Source organism: Hippoglossus stenolepis, chromosome 6 (genome assembly GCF_022539355.2).
Source record: "Hippoglossus stenolepis isolate QCI-W04-F060 chromosome 6, HSTE1.2, whole genome shotgun sequence".
Lineage (NCBI taxonomy): Eukaryota > Metazoa > Chordata > Actinopteri > Pleuronectiformes > Pleuronectidae > Hippoglossus > Hippoglossus stenolepis.
The window spans coordinates 7,116,063-7,133,571 of record NC_061488.1 but is presented as its reverse complement, the minus strand read 5'-3'; the positions used below and the strand labels follow the sequence as shown (position 1 = coordinate 7,133,571).

Here is a 17,509-nt window from a genome sequence, read left to right as displayed (position 1 = left end):
GAGACCATTTCTTTCCCAGGAAGTAATATCAACTACAACCACACATAACTAAAGCACTCGCACTGATCTATTTTATACAACTTTCTCCCTCCGTTATCTCACAGGTTTCGCATCGTTCTCTTTCCGTCCTCGTTTTAAATTTGATCGTTTGTTTCTCCTCTTCTCTTCAGGTGAGCGCTAACGTCCTGATCTTCCTCTGCACTAACATCATTGGAATCTGTACCCACTACCCTGCCGAGGTTTCCCAGAGACAAGCCTTTCAGGAGACCCGAGGATACATCCAGGCCAGACTACATCTGCAGAGGGAGAACCAGCAACAGGTGGGCAGGCGCACACGCACACGCACACACACACACACAATAGTTGTGAGGAAATTCATCAACAACAACACTAACCCCAACCATAGACTGTATATAAAGATAGACAACGTGATAGCTCCCCAACAGTGAAGCCAAAACGTCTCTCAATCGCCCTCTGGTGGCTGCCTGCGGTATAGGTTTATAAACCCTAACCCACGTCCTCCATGTTAGTGAATGGGACATGGGCCAGACTGAAAAGTCAAATTACACATCACATTTTTGATGATTAGTTATTTGACGCTATAAAAATTGGGTAAAATGTCCTGATTGACAGCTCCCCTTTATAAACTTTGGTGACCAGCGCTCTGTAGCGGCTGGGACTCAGTTTTAGTGACATCAGGGACATGATTAAAAGAGCAACACACACACACACACAACACAGACAATATTGTGACGGACACAATTTGCATTTTGCTTCTTTTCTGTGTGTTTTCCAGGAACGTCTGTTGCTGTCAGTGTTGCCAAGGCATGTTGCCATGGAGATGAAGGCTGACATCAATGCCAAGAAGGAAGACATGATGTTTCATAAGATCTATATCCAGAAACATGACAATGTCAGGTCAGCCGGGACACTGGGTTTCACCGTGTGATTTTATGTGGATTTTAGATTAATCATCAACCTGCATGTGTTTTCTCACTTACTGCAAAACACAGTGACTACACGTTCGGTCAAAAGGAGTTATAATCAGTATCTGATCTCTTTTACGGTTAGAAATAATATTCGGTAACTCTTCATTTTACAGGTAGTGTTTATTCCAGCTAATTTCCTGGAAATGCTCCACATAATTTGCCAAACATTAGCTGGTAGTTTATTTTTAGTTACAGTAAATGTGCCACACTGAGTCACTTTATCTCACAGGTCTGGTTTGAGGAAATCAGATAGAAATATGTTTCAGTGCCGTTTAGCTGCCGTAAAAAGTGTGTTCATATCAGTTTGAAACACAAACCTTAGGTATTTTTTAATCCAGCTGGAAACAACAGATACATTTTTTAATGAACTACTACATAATTTACATTTTTTTCTTTAAAACAAGAATTATTTCCCTCAATGTTTGTGCCAAATTTCATCAGCCTTTATTGGAAATAAATACCAATTTTTCTGGCTTAAAAAATATATTATTAGCTTTCTGATTATTTTACAGTTTGTCGTCCAGGCTAAAATCAACCATAAGCATATCAGCAACAAGCACACCCTTAGTTTGTCTTTAACTTCCCGTCCCCTCAGGAAGTGGGAATGTGTTGCGTTGTGTAACTTGACGTCTGCTGCTTGTGATCACCTTCCACCTACATTTTAGCAAATATTTGAGTAGTTTTATACTCTGACATAGGGAGTGAAGGACTAACAGAGCTGGAAGGAAACAACAAAGACTGGCAAACACTAGCCGCTCTTTACGTAACCGCTCTGGAATCAGCTAAGTCACTTGTAATATTCGTGGTGACTGTTTTATAACAACATGATATCATAACATGTTGTTTTAACTGTGTGATGATACAATATTTCCTCATCCAAAATAAAGTCCCAGCAGAGACTGATCTGGTTTTAGTTACAGTATCACACATACAGTTGTCCCATGACGTGGGCTTGAAGGCAAAGTATCCCGAATCATATCATGAATAAGATATATTATTATATGGCAACAGTATATATACACAACAGTTTCCCTAAATTCAATCATGCCGCACCACATTACAAAAACTCATAGATATCAGTCCCCCTAATTTTTTTTCATCAAGATCCATGAATTATTCCCTGAGAAAACCGGGAAACCCGATGCCAAAGAAAGTAAATCTTGGTTTGGCCCCTTTGTCCAGATCTCTGCCAAAATTATATGTTTTCTCTCTTGGCCGATGTCCAATCCTTCCACCAAGTTTCGTGGAAATCTTTTAAATTGTTAATGCGTAATCGTGCTGACAAACAAACAAACAAACAAACGGACGGACAGGGGGAAAACACCCTTGGCAGAGGTAAAAAAAAAAAAAGAGCGGCTGCATAACACCAACTATGATCATGTCATGTGACGTCATCCTCAAAACATAAAAATTAACGCTAAGCTGTTATTCATTAATCCTTTAATATCGAAAACAAAAACAAACACATTCTTCCTGAGAACATTTCACACACACACACGTACACACACACACACACACACACACACACACACACGTATACCAGCGCGCTCACAGTGTCAGCAGAGGGTAGAGTGGTTTGGCAGAGTGGAGGCTAATTAACATTAGTGAGGGAATACTTAATCACCAGCAGCCAAGATAAGATAATCCCTAAAGATGGAGAGCTTCAGCACACATTCAATTACAGCACTGAGCAAACACATTGCACACCACAGTCACACACACACGCTCAGATCGCCTTCAGAAGACTTTAAGGTCAACATTCCTGCCTCTCTCAAGGTCAGCAGCCCTGATAACAACATAACACAACACAGATATGAAACGTTCATACCAAACCTCTGAAGATATTTGTACAGTTTTCGGACTGGACTCACAGTTTTTCTCACGAGGACGTCATTTTAGTGCCAGTGCAGCTGAGGCATGTTTCAACCTCAGTGAGAAGCCGCTCACTCCAGGCTGGAGGTCGGGTTTAGTGCGTCCAAACCTGAAAAGGTTCATCACAAACATGTGTTGTAACTAACGGCTGTAGCCGCCGCCTTTTAATTGCGTAATACCCTTTTTACCTGTGGCTTTATTTGTCTCTGCAATAACTTCCACGTGTGATGAAGGATAAACACGCTGCTCGCCAGTTAGACAGTCACATGTTTTCCTTCCACTGTTTTTATCGGTCACTCGTAATGGATCACCGTTATTCATCGGCCCTTTGCTGCGTAACGTGAATAAAACTCATCTCATCTATGAACATGTTTTGAAGCTGAGTCACATCAGGTAGATTTTCATCTGCAATAGTTGTTAAGACAACTCCCATGATCCCACGCTGCTTCACAACATCATTAAAACTACGTCTTCTGTTATTGTTTTTAGCGGCCGAAACAGCATACTTTACATACTTTTAAATTACATAATTAATAAAGGGTTACTGCTAAACAATACAAATGATATTAACCCAGCTCCTGTAATTTATTTATGGTTAAAATGCCTCTTGTCACAAGGTAGGAAGGGAAATATTTTATTGCGCACCTCCTCCTGTAATGTTTGTTTGTTTCTCTCTCTCTCTCTCACGCCGTCTGTCAACATCTCTCTCTCGCCCACAGTATCCTGTTTGCAGACATCGAGGGTTTTACCAGCCTGGCCTCTCAGTGCACAGCTCAGGAGCTGGTCATGACACTCAATGAACTCTTTGCCCGTTTTGACAAGCTGGCATCGGTAAGTCACTGCAGTCACTTGTCTCCAATGTCTGACGAGACACGTCCACACACGTCCACAGGGTCAGGCTGTCTCTGCCTCCAGTACCTGTGCTAAGCTACGATAAGCGAACAGTGTCCTCCCCACGGATTCATACTTAAAGATTTGGCTTCATAATGTTCAAAAGTTCACTTGCAACAGGTTTTTCTCGCTGTGATCCTTCTTCCTGTTTATTATAAGACACATTCCCAGATACATTTCAGATTAGGTGATGTGGAACAGAATCTAAATAAACATAAAGTTAAACTAAAGCTAAAATAAAACTCCAGTAGTTTCAGGTAAACAAACAGTAGTTTCAGGTAAACAAACACGGTGGACACGATCTGAAGTTACCAAGTTTGTATTAGTAGCTCAGTAAGTAAACACTGCAAGAGGACACTAAAAAGAGGAATTTGCATAAACAGATAGTGGAAAACATAATGATGTGTTTAACTAACACTGCTGAATATATTATCTTGATATATAAACTGTGAAATATACTGTAGTTTAACTCAGAGCGAGGAGTTCTGACGGATGTTGTCCCACATAAGTTTCTCTGAAAGAGTGATTCGGATTACATTGACCAAAACCTGTTCCAGTGTTTATAGTTCTTTGATGTAATTGTATCGTTTTACATAAAATGGTGCTGATGAGCCAAACGATGAAGTATTTTGTTTATTGTGAAACTTGCGTACTAAAGTATAAGTTACCGACATTATCGTAACATCATTTTAACACATGCAACAGGCTGATCTTCTGATCCCGTGTAAAATGACATATTACTTTAGTACCGTGATATTACAACTTTATTCTCTTAAATGTAGAATTTCTTTTGTTAAATTACACTTTATCCTCGTATTACTAATGTATTCTTGTAATATTGAGACATTATCCTCAAGTTTTTTTCTGTTTAAGTGACCCTTATTCTTCTAAACGTTTTCCTTTCCTTCGTCCTCTCCTTCCCTCTCTCTCTTGCTTGGTGTGTATCCCTTCGTCAGGAGAACCACTGTCTACGTATTAAAATCTTGGGTGATTGTTACTACTGTGTGTCCGGGCTGCCTGAACCCCGGGCCGACCACGCCCACTGCTGTGTGGAGATGGGTGTTGACATGATAGAGGCCATCTCGTGAGTAGAACTCCCGTTTGTACGAGTGTGCGTTTGAAAGTTTTGTCCTCTGCTGACCCTCTGCTCTGTGGCTCCTCTGCAGGTTGGTGCGCGAGGTGACGGGGGTCAACGTTAACATGCGCGTTGGCATTCACAGCGGGCGCGTGCACTGCGGCGTGCTCGGACTCAGGAAGTGGCAGTTTGACGTGTGGTCAAACGACGTCACGCTGGCCAATCACATGGAAGCGGGAGGCAAAGCCGGGTGAGAGGAATAAACACAGGTTCACACACGTTTACAGAAAAGTCTGCAACCAACAAATGTTTTCAATATAGATTAATCAGACTGTCATTTACTAGATTAATCAATTAAGCAGAAAGTTTTTCTCCTTCTTGCTTAAACTGTTAAATTTAGTTTGTGGGAATATATACATAGTTTTGTTACTATCTGTTTATAGTGGAGCTGCAACTCAACCATTATTTTTATTATAGATTTATCTGATTATTTTCTCAATTGATTGATCATTATTCGATTAATTGTCTTTGTTCAACTGATAACAGAACAGTTGATCACTTTATGAAACATTTAAATCTCTTTTCCCTATAAGACATCTATTTATCAAGTCAAGAACAACAACAAGACCAATGTCAGACTTTTTTAAATTGTGTGAAAAACGTCCCTGTAGTTTCATGTGATATTATTTGTCTGTGCAGGCGGATCCACATCACTAAGGCCACGCTGCAGTATCTTAATGGAGACTACGAGGTGGAGCCGGGTTTCGGAGGAGAGAGGAATGCGTATCTGAAGGACAACAGCATCGAGACCTTCCTGGTCCTCGGCTGCAGTGAGAAACGGGTCAGTGCACGAAAAACACACACGGCTCAGGTTTACAAATTTAAACTTGAAACTGAATTGAAAATTGATTGCAGTTTTCCAATTGAGGCCGAAAGAACCCACTGATGCTTTAGTGGGTGTTCAGAACAGAAATAGCCCAAACTTTAAAAAGGGCCGTGTCGACGCGGGCGTGATGCCTTCTGTTCTTCAGACACAGTGGTTCATAACAAACTGAGAGTTTAGACCCACGCTACAGAGCCCATTTAAATGAATGAGGGGGCTGCTTCATTTCACACAGGGTACAGTTGGTCTAATGCTGGTGGTGTGTAAATAAAGATGGATGACATAACTCCTCCCCGAAAGTGAGTCAAAGCGTCTTTATCACCACCTGGTGGCTGGCTGCACTGTAGGTTATAAATCCCACTTCCTCCATGTTAGTGGATGGGACATGGAACACATCAAATGCATTTTTCTTATTATTATTTCTTAGGTCACTTCTTTATTGATTTTTAATTTTGGTTTTAATTAGTTAATTCATGCAATTAAAACGGGGTGAAACATGATTGACAGCTGAGACTGACTCACGATCGGACAAATGGATGTATCAGCGTAGATTCTGTCTCCAAATGTGCATGATGGCAGCGTTTGTATCCCGTATGTCTTAGCTTCATTTCTGGATAGTGGGAAGAAATAGAGATGCATCATCCATCTTTATGTACAAGTCTTTAGTGGAGACGTGCAGGTCAACAGTGACAAAACTGTAAGAACTTCTATTATCGTTCCCTGTCTGTTGAGTGAGTTATTCAAGCCTTCGTGTTCTTGCCTGTGAGCAGAAGGAGGAGAAGGCGATGATGGCCAAGATGCAGCGGACGAGAGCCAACTCTAACGAGGGGCTGATGCCGCGCTGGGTCCCTGACAGAACCTTCTCCAGGACCAAAGACTCTAAAGTCTTCAGACAAATGGTGAGGCTCAACATCAACACGCTCCTCTGTGCCGATAGAGCCAGCCTGCCGGAGTCTTAATTTGTGTCCGTCTGTTTTCTTCCTCAGGGGATTGATGAGACCTCCAGTAAAGACAAGTGAGTAGTGATTCTTTAATGTGTGAAGGGAAACCTGCTTTTTTTCTTTATCGCCCGTCTGATCTGTGTCTCCTCTCTTTGCAGCCGCGTTCAGGAGGCCATGAACCCGGAGGATGAGGTGGATGAATTTCTTGGGCGAGCCATTGACGCTCGCAGCATTGACCAGCTACGAAAAGACCACGTGAAGAAGTTCCTGCTCACCTTCCAGACCTCCAGCCTGGAGAAAAAGGTTCAAACTAAAAAACCTCTGATTATTTCCTCTGCTTCTTCAACTGATACATGTTCTAACGCTCTTCTTCTCTTCTTTTTCCTGTCACAGTATTCTAAGAAGGTGGACGATCGTTTTGGAGGCTATGTTGCTTGTACTCTACTCGTATTCTGCTTCATATCTTTCATACAGATTGTCATCTTTCCACAGTGAGTACTACACACATCATAATACTACAATGTAAATCCTTCAATATTTACTGTCTGTGTTGTTTGGTTCTTTTTACATCTGTAGTTTGGTTCATTTGGTTTGGACCAAATATTAAATATCACATTGCCAACTTTTAGTTCTAGAATTAAGACCGACTTGTTGCTGTCATTCAGTTTTTATCGTGGAACTTTTAAAATACACAGAGCAGGACACAAGTGAACCTCTGTTCTAACTCATGTTAACTTTTTAATCCATCAGGGAAAAATCCTCATACTCACTCACGAGTTACCATGGTTACAGGTGAATATATTGAGAGGCTTATACAGAAAGCTAACAGATCCTAAAAACACATATATTCTCTCTAACAGTCCTGTGGTTAGTGGGTTTTGCTTTCACTAACATAAACACAACAAACACCGGAGTTGTTCTCGGTTGTGTCCCGGATAAGCCAGAATTTGATTGACAGCTTTTACACCAGCCCAAATGAACCAAACCGAACAGACGAACAAACCAGAAACACGAAACGCTGAGTTATAACTTAATTTCTGTTGTGTTCCTGCAGCACCCCAGTCATGCTGGGAATCTACATCAGTATCTTCTTCATTCTCGCCAACATCCTTTTCATCTGTGCCATATACTCCTGCATCAAGGTAGCGGAGCTCATCAAGAAACATGAACAGAATCCTGGCTCGTATTTTTATATGCATATGTGTATTTGACCTGTCAATTCTTTGCTGTAGCTCTTTCCAGCTGCGATGCAGACTGTTTCAAAGAAGATTGTCCAGTCTCGCACCAACAGCACCCTGGTTGGAGTTTTCACCATCATCCTCGTCTTCATCTCTGCCTTTGTTAATATGGTAAGTGTGAAAGTAACTGCTGCTCAAACATCGTCATCTACATCAAGCTGAATGAAGTTTAAAAACAAACTGAAACTATCTGCGTCCATATTAGCATTTTCAAGTGATATCAATACAGGTTAACAACAACAGCTCTAATACTGGTATTTACAATGAGGGACGTAACAAAGCACATTACTGCATTGGAGTACATTTATCAGGTATCTCCACTTTACTAGAGTATTTCTTTTCCTTACAACTTTTACTCCCCACATTTGATCACAGATATCTGTACTTTCTTCTCCTTATATTTTCAAAACTTTACTTTCATTTGAATGCATTTATGGGAAACTACCAGTTTTTTATTTTGCATAATTGAGCACCACCTATAAAAAAAACGTTACTTTTATACTTTGTTTACATTTTAGAGCCAGTACTTTTATACTTTTACATGAGGTTGAATAAGTCATTATACTTTTACTTTAGTAAAGATGTTAAATGAGTACTTATACTTTCACTCGAGTTGTTTTTAACTCAAGTAGTTGAACGTCTACTTGAGTAAAGAATGTCTCTACTTTTGCCACCTATGGTTACTTGATAAATCCAAAATCTTAATGTGGATGCACATACACAGTTTACCGATCATTCGTGTTGAAAACTGTCATGAACATGTGTGCACGTGTGTTTCCTGCAGTTTGCTTGTGACACGACGAGCTTAGCAGCATGCGTTGCAGAGAAGCTGAACACCACTGCAGCCCTGGTGACGCCCTGTCTGATCCGCAGCTTGAATGTGTCTGTCGAGGGGGGTCTGGAGATCTGTCCCAGCCAGGGCCCCTCCTGCCCCTTCCCTGAGGTGAGTTCATCTTACGTCACCATGTTTTAGTTTGTGTGTTTGTTTTTTTCTGACATGTGTTGTGGATCATACCTCTGTGTGACGCCGCCGTCTCCCGCTCGTGTCAGTATTTCAGCTACAGCGTGCTGCTGACGCTGCTGGCCTGCTCGGTGTTCCTGCAGATCAGCAGCATAGGGAAGCTGGCCCTCATGCTGCTCATCCAGCTCATCTTCCTGCTGCTGGTGGAGTGGCCACAAGTAGCACTTTTCGACAACGCCGACCTCTTTGTCACCTCCAATGCCATGTGAGTGCCAACTGGATGTACATAGAGAGAGAGAGAGCAGGATACAATTAATACAATTTCCTCAGCTCAAACAAATTCTTGGTCATATTCTGTCTTGTTTACTTATTCATTAATGTCATATTTCCTGATGTATATAATCCTTTACTTTATTTAGGTTAAACTTGTAAATTTAATCTGGAAATACTGAGTAATTTGGCACAATTTGTTAGGGTTTTCAGCATTAAAGCAGTAAAACCATCATTTGGTATCAGTTTTGTCCTGATTCTGTTCTGTGTTAAACTTTTAAAGGACTTTTGATTAATCTATTATGATATATTGTTGAACTCTGTGTTTATCGTTTGGGTTCGGTCACACATGCGCAACTTTGTCAGTGGCAAATTTTCGCCTTCTGTTCATTTCCAATCTGTGAGATTGAGGGGGCGTATTAACATTCGCTTCCTGTGGCGAGGCACATCGCAGCGTGGCTTCACAAGGAGTTTAACTTCGGTGAACTTTAACCTGAGATATTCACCCAAATCCAAACAGTCTTCAATAGTACAAATAAGGTTTGGTACATGGAAAGGCAGATGTATCCAAAAACACTGAGGTAAAAAGGCAAGGTCAAAAAACAAAGCAACTTACAGGAGGAAAACATGAGGACTACACCTGACAAGACAAAGTGGAGAGGAGGGATCGCAGGGTTTAAATACAGGAGTCACCAAGACTCAGGTGCAAAGAATCAAGATAATCAGGGTAGGGGGGGAAAGGCAGACAAAGACGGGATGTCAAGTGAGACCCAAGGGTAGGTAACAAAATAAAACAGGAAATAACTGATATGGAGTGTGGAGTTTGCATGTTCTCCCCGTGTCTGCGTGGATTTTCTCCTGGTGCTCCAGCTTCCTCCCACATTCCAAACACATTCAGATTGAGGTTGGGGGGGCTCTTTGTGTGTCTTTGTATGTTGGTGTCCCCCGCCTCTCGCCCAATGTCAGCTGGGATTCGCACCATTTCCATTTCCATTTGGATGGATGGACAAAACTTAACTCAAGGAGTAAACAACAGAGACACAAAACCAAACACAAGGAAAAAACAAGATACAAGTCCATAAACATAGAGTCCAACAAAAGTCCACATTAAGTCCAATTTGACAATATTTATGTATGAATTGCAATATATCGTGTATTATAATCTGACTTTTCTTTTTTTTTTCAGTGATTTAAATGAAACTAATGCTCAATGGTAAGATCTCAAATTTTAATACTTTAAATATAATAATTATAATTTGTTCTATTTAAGCAAATGTTTCTTTTGTAATTTTTTTCCTTTTAGGTCCAGTTTCAATGAAACTACAAACCAGTGGTAAGATTGTTTTGCATTTGAAGATTTTTATCTCTTAATATTACAGTACATTTAATACATTTACTCATTTACTTAACTACTACACTTAAGTTGTACTTGCACTGTACAAGTATTTCCATTTGGTGTTGTTGTAAATATCTACTGCATTACAGGTCAGGTTATTATTTACTTCACTACAAAGTGCTTCACAAATAAAAGAATAGATTAAAATATAAAAACACAAACCAACTAATTAAAGCACCATTACAGACCACCCATTACATTAATAAAAAGTAGAAATAGGTAAAAATAGTTTCTGTATCTTTGAGCCTAGTGTGACCACGAGTCTGTCTCTTCACAGCCCATTTGTTGTGACCAAAGTGTCCCTGAGGGTCATGACTCCAGTGATCCTCACAGTCTTTGTCCTGGCACTGTACCTGCACGCCCAGCAGGTCGAATCCACTGCACGCCTCGACTTCCTGTGGAAACTACAGGTATGTACCGCCCCACACCACTAGAGGACACCATTTGACTTGAACTACAAACAGGCTTGTAACACTGCTGCAGATGCCTCAAAGTTCTCCATGAATAAAGAAACGTGTCATAATAAGAGATGAACACATCTAACAAAGACGCTTCACTCCCAGGCCACAGAGGAGAAGGAGGAGATGGAGGAGCTGCAAGCCTACAATCGTCGCCTACTCCACAATATTCTGCCTAAAGACGTGGCCGCCCACTTCCTGGCGCGTGAGCGGCGTAACGACGAGCTGTACTACCAGTCGTGTGAGTGCGTGGCCGTCATGTTCGCCTCCATCAGCAATTTCTCCGAGTTCTACGTGGAGTTGGAGGCCAACAACGAGGGAGTGGAGTGTCTCCGGCTGCTCAATGAGATCATCGCTGACTTCGATGAGGTGAAGTATTTGTAAAAAATGTGTGAGTCGCTGTTATTCTGCAGATTTGACCTCTGCTCAGTCAGTCAGTCCAAACATACGGCATCTGAGGAACATGTGATCAGATTATGCTGGCGAAAGGTCAAAGGTCAAATTCACAAATCATTGAATTGAGTTTTTGGCCATATCTCAAGAATGAATGCTCTAATTATGACAAATTTTAAGAGAAATGTCTAATTGAATATAATGATAACATTTTATATCCAAAAAGTCAATTTCACGGTGACATCATAATGTTCTGTAGAATGCTGCACATAGAAGCACTGTCTGTATGAATGTGTGTGTGAACAGGTGGATGGCAAAACTGAGCTGTAAAGCGCTTTGAGTGGTCATCAAGACTAGAAAAGCACTATATAGATACAGAGCATTTTACCATAATGTTCAGTAGAAACTACCCATTATTTCACACCATAACTCAGGACGAGGAGGAGATGACGGAGATATACAACAAGTCCTGATTCAATTTTTTTTATTATGTCTCAGATCATCAGTGAAGAGAAGTTCAGGCAGCTCGAGAAGATCAAAACCATTGGCTCCACCTACATGGCGGCCTCCGGCCTCAATGACTCCACCTACGACAAGGAGGGTCGCTCCCACATCACTGCACTGGCCGACTACGCCATGAGACTAAGAGAACAGATGAAATACATCAATGAGCATTCTTTCAACAACTTCCAGATGAAGATAGGTACGGGGAAATGACCGCTCTCTATCTGTGACAGTAATTAACTAGTAAGAAAGCAGCTTTTGTTGATGCACTGTGATGTATTTCTTTTTTTCAATTATCTTTAATTTCCCAGGTCTGAATATTGGACCTGTGGTAGCAGGGGTCATCGGGGCACGGAAGCCTCAATATGACATCTGGGGAAACACAGTCAACGTGGCCAGTCGTATGGACAGCACGGGTGTACCTGACCGCATACAGGTACGACTTTCTTTCTCACCACTTTCAAAATTCAGCCCAAACAGGGGTTTTAAATGCAAAACACCAATTATATGTTTTTTTAAGTTAAGCTGACAATAGAATGGGATTTGTTACAGTATTTGATTTAATACATTTTAGAACTAGAATGACACTCAATAGAGCGCACACCTCCACCGTGGCCCATCAGTCCCCTTAAATTCAATAAAGCTTCACCAGATTACAAACACTCATAGATACCAGTCTCCTAAATGTCTTTCGTTAAGATCCATGAATTATTCACTGGAACGTCAGCGTCAAAAGATGTCAAAAAACGTCCTTTCTTGCAATGTTAAAGAAAGTGACAAAAAAACCTTCCTGGATCCTCCACCTGATCCGGAATTTAAAGAGGTAAAATTGTCCCTAACCCTCAGGTGCAATGAAATTGTTGGATTCTTCCCTGAACAAACATCAGTCAATTAAAATAATCATCACGACAAAGGTAACATTATTATTAATTTAAATTTTAAAGACAGATTTATGATCCTGAGTGAAAATTGTGGTTGTAAATTCTTTTATTTCTCACGGCTGAGAATATTTACCTTTTCGTCAAGCAGCCAGGTGACGGCAAAACAAACAAAGTCAACAGGTTTGAGGAAGACAATGAAGGATTTACAGTTTGTCAATATAACATAATTGTCTCTTGAGAATAAATTTGTCAAACAAAGGCTGTTGCATAAAATATCAGTTTGTATTAGTGACAAGAGCCCGTCAGGACCTGTCGAGGCTCAGATAATCATTTCGAAATGATATTCAGGTTTGGGGCGTGTACAACGGCTGGGCTGATGTTTCGCAGTGCACATGTCTGTAATCTGAGAAAACAAATAACCTTGCGTGATAGGGAAAAACGAGCTCAGTGCAGCTTTCATCAACTGCATCTGGGTTGGATACAAAAAACAAGAAGCCTGTCGGGCTGGGTCGGCCACGGACAGTTTTCTCTCTGGCTCAGACGGATTCAGATACAAAAAAAATGTGGCTCGAGCTGCTCTCCAGTGAACGTGTGTAGACATTGCCCATATTCTAAAGCAGGGCACCTCTTTAAATGCACTGTTTTATTTTGAGCAAATCAAACTATAAACTCCTTAAAAAGCTGATATGACAAACATTTTAGCAAACAGTTGTCGAATTAAACTAAACACGCAATACATAGGAAAACACTGGCATCATTAAAAGTTGTTTTTCTGGCCAACCTAATATATAGAACTGTGTCTGACTCAAAAATAATTATTTACCTGATTTTTAAAAAGTGAATATGATATATTTTTGGGTAAATTTCAAATGTATCCCGTGACTGTGCCTCCTCCTGCTCTGCTCACAGGTGACCACAGACCTCCACCAGGTGCTCTCAGACAAAGGCTACGTGCTGGAGTGTCGTGGGGTTGTGAAGGTCAAAGGTAAAGGGGAAATGACAACCTACTTCCTGAATGATGGACCGCCCAACAGTTAGCAGCCGTGGCAACAGCAGATGCTGGGACAATTCCCACGGCATGGACACGGCACCACTGAGTGAGGACTCACAGTGTGAGGGAGCGACTAAAAACTAGAGATGCCATCACTTGAATCCCCAGCGAAGAGGGAAAAAAAACCCTTTTAAGACTTCAAAAAGGAAAGTGTTCTTGATGAGAGGAAAATGTTCTCGGTTGGCAGCCATTTTGGCCCACGTACATGTTGAAGGACAAGTGTTTTTCTCATGTCTAGCCTCTCTCTCAGGCTTCTTGAAAGATGCAAAGTCTGTTTATTTAAAACAACGCCTTTTAGCCTGTGTCAAAAGAAGATTAACGCTGTACATAAGGCTACTTTTTAATTTTACTTTGTGTTTCTTTTTCTGTATTTTTTTATCTCATGAATTATGAACAGGTACTCATATTTTGTTTTCTGGATTAATTATTTATTTCGATCTCGATGTTTTGTGCAAAAGGTCCTTTATGAAGAAGTGTGAATACATGCGTGCACAAATATCCAGTTTATTACACGTTTATAAGTGTGTATGTACATGCATATTTGTGTGTGTATGAATATATGTATAAACTGAGGAGAAATATATTGACCAAAGACTAAAGTATTTACTAAAAGCAAGGCAAGACATGTTTGATATGTTCTCGCTAAAGTCAGCAATGACCACCGCCTCTGTTTTTTTAGGCAGCAGACCTGAACCCTTTGTCTTTTTTGCCCGACTGCAGGCAGCAAAGGCTGCGTCGTTATTTTCATAAAATGTGTACAATTTATTTATTTTGTCTGTCATTCAGGCAGCAAAACGCTGATCAAATATGTTCTAAATTATAATGTTGCCCTCAACCTCTAGACAAAACTGCTAAAGATGACTATGGATGTTATTGGAAAGTGAAATATATATTTTTATCTCCGCTCTCTGAGGAGTTTAAATAGCTTCGACTAGAATTAGGATCCTCTTCATTGTCATTTTATGTCAGGTTGGTTCCTTAGAGCTTGAGCAGCCCGTGCACGGCGGGTTTCAGCCATAACAGTATGTTGTCAACAATGGCTCCTTCCCTTTCAGACAAGTATTTTTTTGGTGCAAATGGAAATGAAGGAACTTAGATCAGAGAGTTGTTCCAGAGCCATCGGGACAGGATAGGTGGGCCTTGGATTTCAGCGCAGTGATCCCACACATCCTGATTCTTCTATGAAGAAGAAATAGATGAAGGAAAAAAATATAAATATATTGATTTTGACTGAATACTGTGCTTTGTAATCCAGGAGGGGCATAACTATTTTCACTGTGAGGTTTTTATGATACAACAAAACTGCTTTCTTGCCAAACATAACCGCTTTGAAGCATGTCTGATTGTGGTATCTTGTTTTCATTTATGTTTGTTTTAATGTAGGGTATTTTGTATCACTTCTGTATCCATCATTTGTATATTCTTAATGTTGTTATTATTATTCTGATGATTCTGATTAATTATTAAGCTTATTATGATCATTTCATTCCAATGATAAGGATCAAAGACCAGCACGCTTTCTAGTAAAACGCCAGTTGAAAAGCTCAAGCTCACTGGTACCAACTGATCAACTGCAGCCAATGAATTCAACTGTTCAATCCTAATGTACAATACAGTATTTCAACTGGTGGTAGGTGTGATGATCATGTATAGATAGTAATAACCATTAGCTGCCTTTGCAGCGGAGCCTGAGTGGTGTATGCTCACGTAAGCATAGCAGTAAACACACATTTACAGATGATTCACTGTGCTTTTTTTTTTTATTTACGCCACTATTGCAGTATTGTAAATCTCAGTCAGACTTTGAAATGAGCTCTCCCGTCCGTACATTAAACTTCAAAGTAGTAACATCCCTGGTGTAACACTATGTGAACAGGACAGGCAGAATTAGTTTGGCCGACATGCATACTTCTTTCATTATTTTCCCCCCGCTCAGTCTTTCAGTGGAAAAAACTACTAGCTGAGTTTGATTGCCTTAAGTTAATATAAATCAAATTGTAGAATAAGACTTAACAGGAACTGTGCCTGCTTGCTCTGTCTGGACTGCTGACGTTTGAACGGAGAGAACGGGATAAGGGCTTGTCGAGAAGTAAACCTTCTAATCATCACGGTGATCTTTGTTTCTCCGGCTTCGACTTTTGTTATCGGGAGAATCAGCCCTGACTTACAGCTCTTCCGCCACACTCTAACAATGGCATCCAACAGTTGATCATGTTTGTACCAAAGCCAGCTCACGCAGCCTTGTGCTATCGGCCCCCTGCTGTGCAATGATACTTGGCCTCGGGGAACAGTGGGTGCACCACAGTACAGCAATGTAAGGGAGATCACCAACTATCACGTGAACTGTGACCAATGATGAGTGATTCATATAAGCAAAGAGTTTATAGAATGGACATGAGTTTATAAAAATGTGCATTGTATGTATCCTATTTCTATTGGCTGTCCATAGACTTGTGTTGATTGTTAACTCTTGGGATGTTTTGGGGGTATGAGAGGGGAGGAAGGTTGTCCCCATACTACTGAAACAGTGTTTTGCTCAGGCCTGATGAATCCTTCCGCATTTGTTTTTGTTTTATTTGTATTTTCCCTGAGTTGGAGGAGTTTTGAGAGGGGAGTGTTTTGCAAAGCTGAAGGACGAGAAGAGTTGAGGACTATGACAAAGAGAAAAATAACATTTCCCCTTGAAGAAAAAATAAAAAAAATCAATGGCTGTTTTTTGTGGTCATATATTTAATTTTGGTGTTAGATGTGCTGTGAATATGTATCAACTGGTGGCTGATTGGAACTGAGGGATATAGAAGAAGTGTGTTTACACATACGTTGAAGTCACAGCTCAATGGTTGCTATTCCAAACATTTCCTCCTCCACAAAAGATCAAATTTCCAACAAGTCGGTGTGGTTCTTTCTTCAGAAGAGACTGTTGGACAAGTTTCTTGCTCCACATTCCTCATTTAAATGCAGGTGACAGACTGATTTCCTGATATCCCACCTGAACTAAAATGATGACTTTACTCTCACAACACAACGACTTCATTCTCATAACTTATTCTCGTAATCTTCAATTTTCCCCCACTGTAAGTGGCCATAATACTCCATCAGAGCGCTATTATAAAACTATTTGTACTCAATGACACTGCTTAAGATGTTATTAGAGTTCACACAAGTACACAAAGTTTCACTTCTTTTACCCTGCAGCACAAGACCACAGAGATATTGTCAAAGGTAAATTAGTTAGAATAAATTAAAACCAGTTTATGAAAGAAAATGCGTTGCTATTCATCAATCACTATTTTACAGTATATTCTATTAACTTCTATTAAATTCTATTAACTTCTATTATATTCTAGTAACTTTTATTCTATTCAATTATATTCTATTCACTTATATTATATTCTACTCTACTCTACTCTATGCTAATCTGTGCTGTTTTATTCTGTTATGTTATACTAACTTCTATTATATTATATTCTGTTCTATTATATTCTTTTACAGCAATAACAATAATATTAAACTCAATTTGTTTAGCACCTTTCACACAAGACATACAGTTGCTTTACGTACAATATAGATTATGTTTTAAATTAAACATTTATAAATATGTTCAACTTTTATTCAGTTCAATTCTATCTATTATATTATATTATATTATATTATATAATATATCCTCATCAGTTGTTCAGAAGCGGTCATTGCACTCGTCGCTGAG

At 40.1% G+C, this 17,509-nt stretch overlaps 1 protein-coding gene across 2 annotated transcripts in view; it reads left to right on the top strand.

The window, feature by feature from the left end:
* Positions 1-16,514, top strand: part of LOC118110500 (adenylate cyclase type 6) — a 38,995-nt gene extending 22,481 nt beyond the window's left edge. For both annotated transcript variants that reach the window (XM_035158285.2, XM_035158286.2), the window contains exons 4-24: positions 171-320; positions 797-918; positions 3,581-3,692; positions 4,709-4,836; positions 4,919-5,077; positions 5,527-5,668; positions 6,481-6,609; positions 6,697-6,725; positions 6,810-6,954; positions 7,045-7,142; positions 7,706-7,793; positions 7,884-8,000; positions 8,674-8,832; positions 8,940-9,115; positions 10,307-10,333; positions 10,424-10,453; positions 10,794-10,926; positions 11,080-11,343; positions 11,866-12,070; positions 12,183-12,307; positions 13,662-16,514. In XM_035158285.2, coding sequence (XP_035014176.1) covers positions 171-320; positions 797-918; positions 3,581-3,692; positions 4,709-4,836; positions 4,919-5,077; positions 5,527-5,668; positions 6,481-6,609; positions 6,697-6,725; positions 6,810-6,954; positions 7,045-7,142; positions 7,706-7,793; positions 7,884-8,000; positions 8,674-8,832; positions 8,940-9,115; positions 10,307-10,333; positions 10,424-10,453; positions 10,794-10,926; positions 11,080-11,343; positions 11,866-12,070; positions 12,183-12,307; positions 13,662-13,790 — 2,667 coding nt within the window. In that variant the 3' untranslated portion in view covers positions 13,791-16,514. The remainder of the gene's footprint in view (positions 1-170; positions 321-796; positions 919-3,580; positions 3,693-4,708; positions 4,837-4,918; positions 5,078-5,526; positions 5,669-6,480; positions 6,610-6,696; positions 6,726-6,809; positions 6,955-7,044; positions 7,143-7,705; positions 7,794-7,883; positions 8,001-8,673; positions 8,833-8,939; positions 9,116-10,306; positions 10,334-10,423; positions 10,454-10,793; positions 10,927-11,079; positions 11,344-11,865; positions 12,071-12,182; positions 12,308-13,661) is intronic.
* Positions 16,515-17,509: the final 995 nt, after the last annotated feature.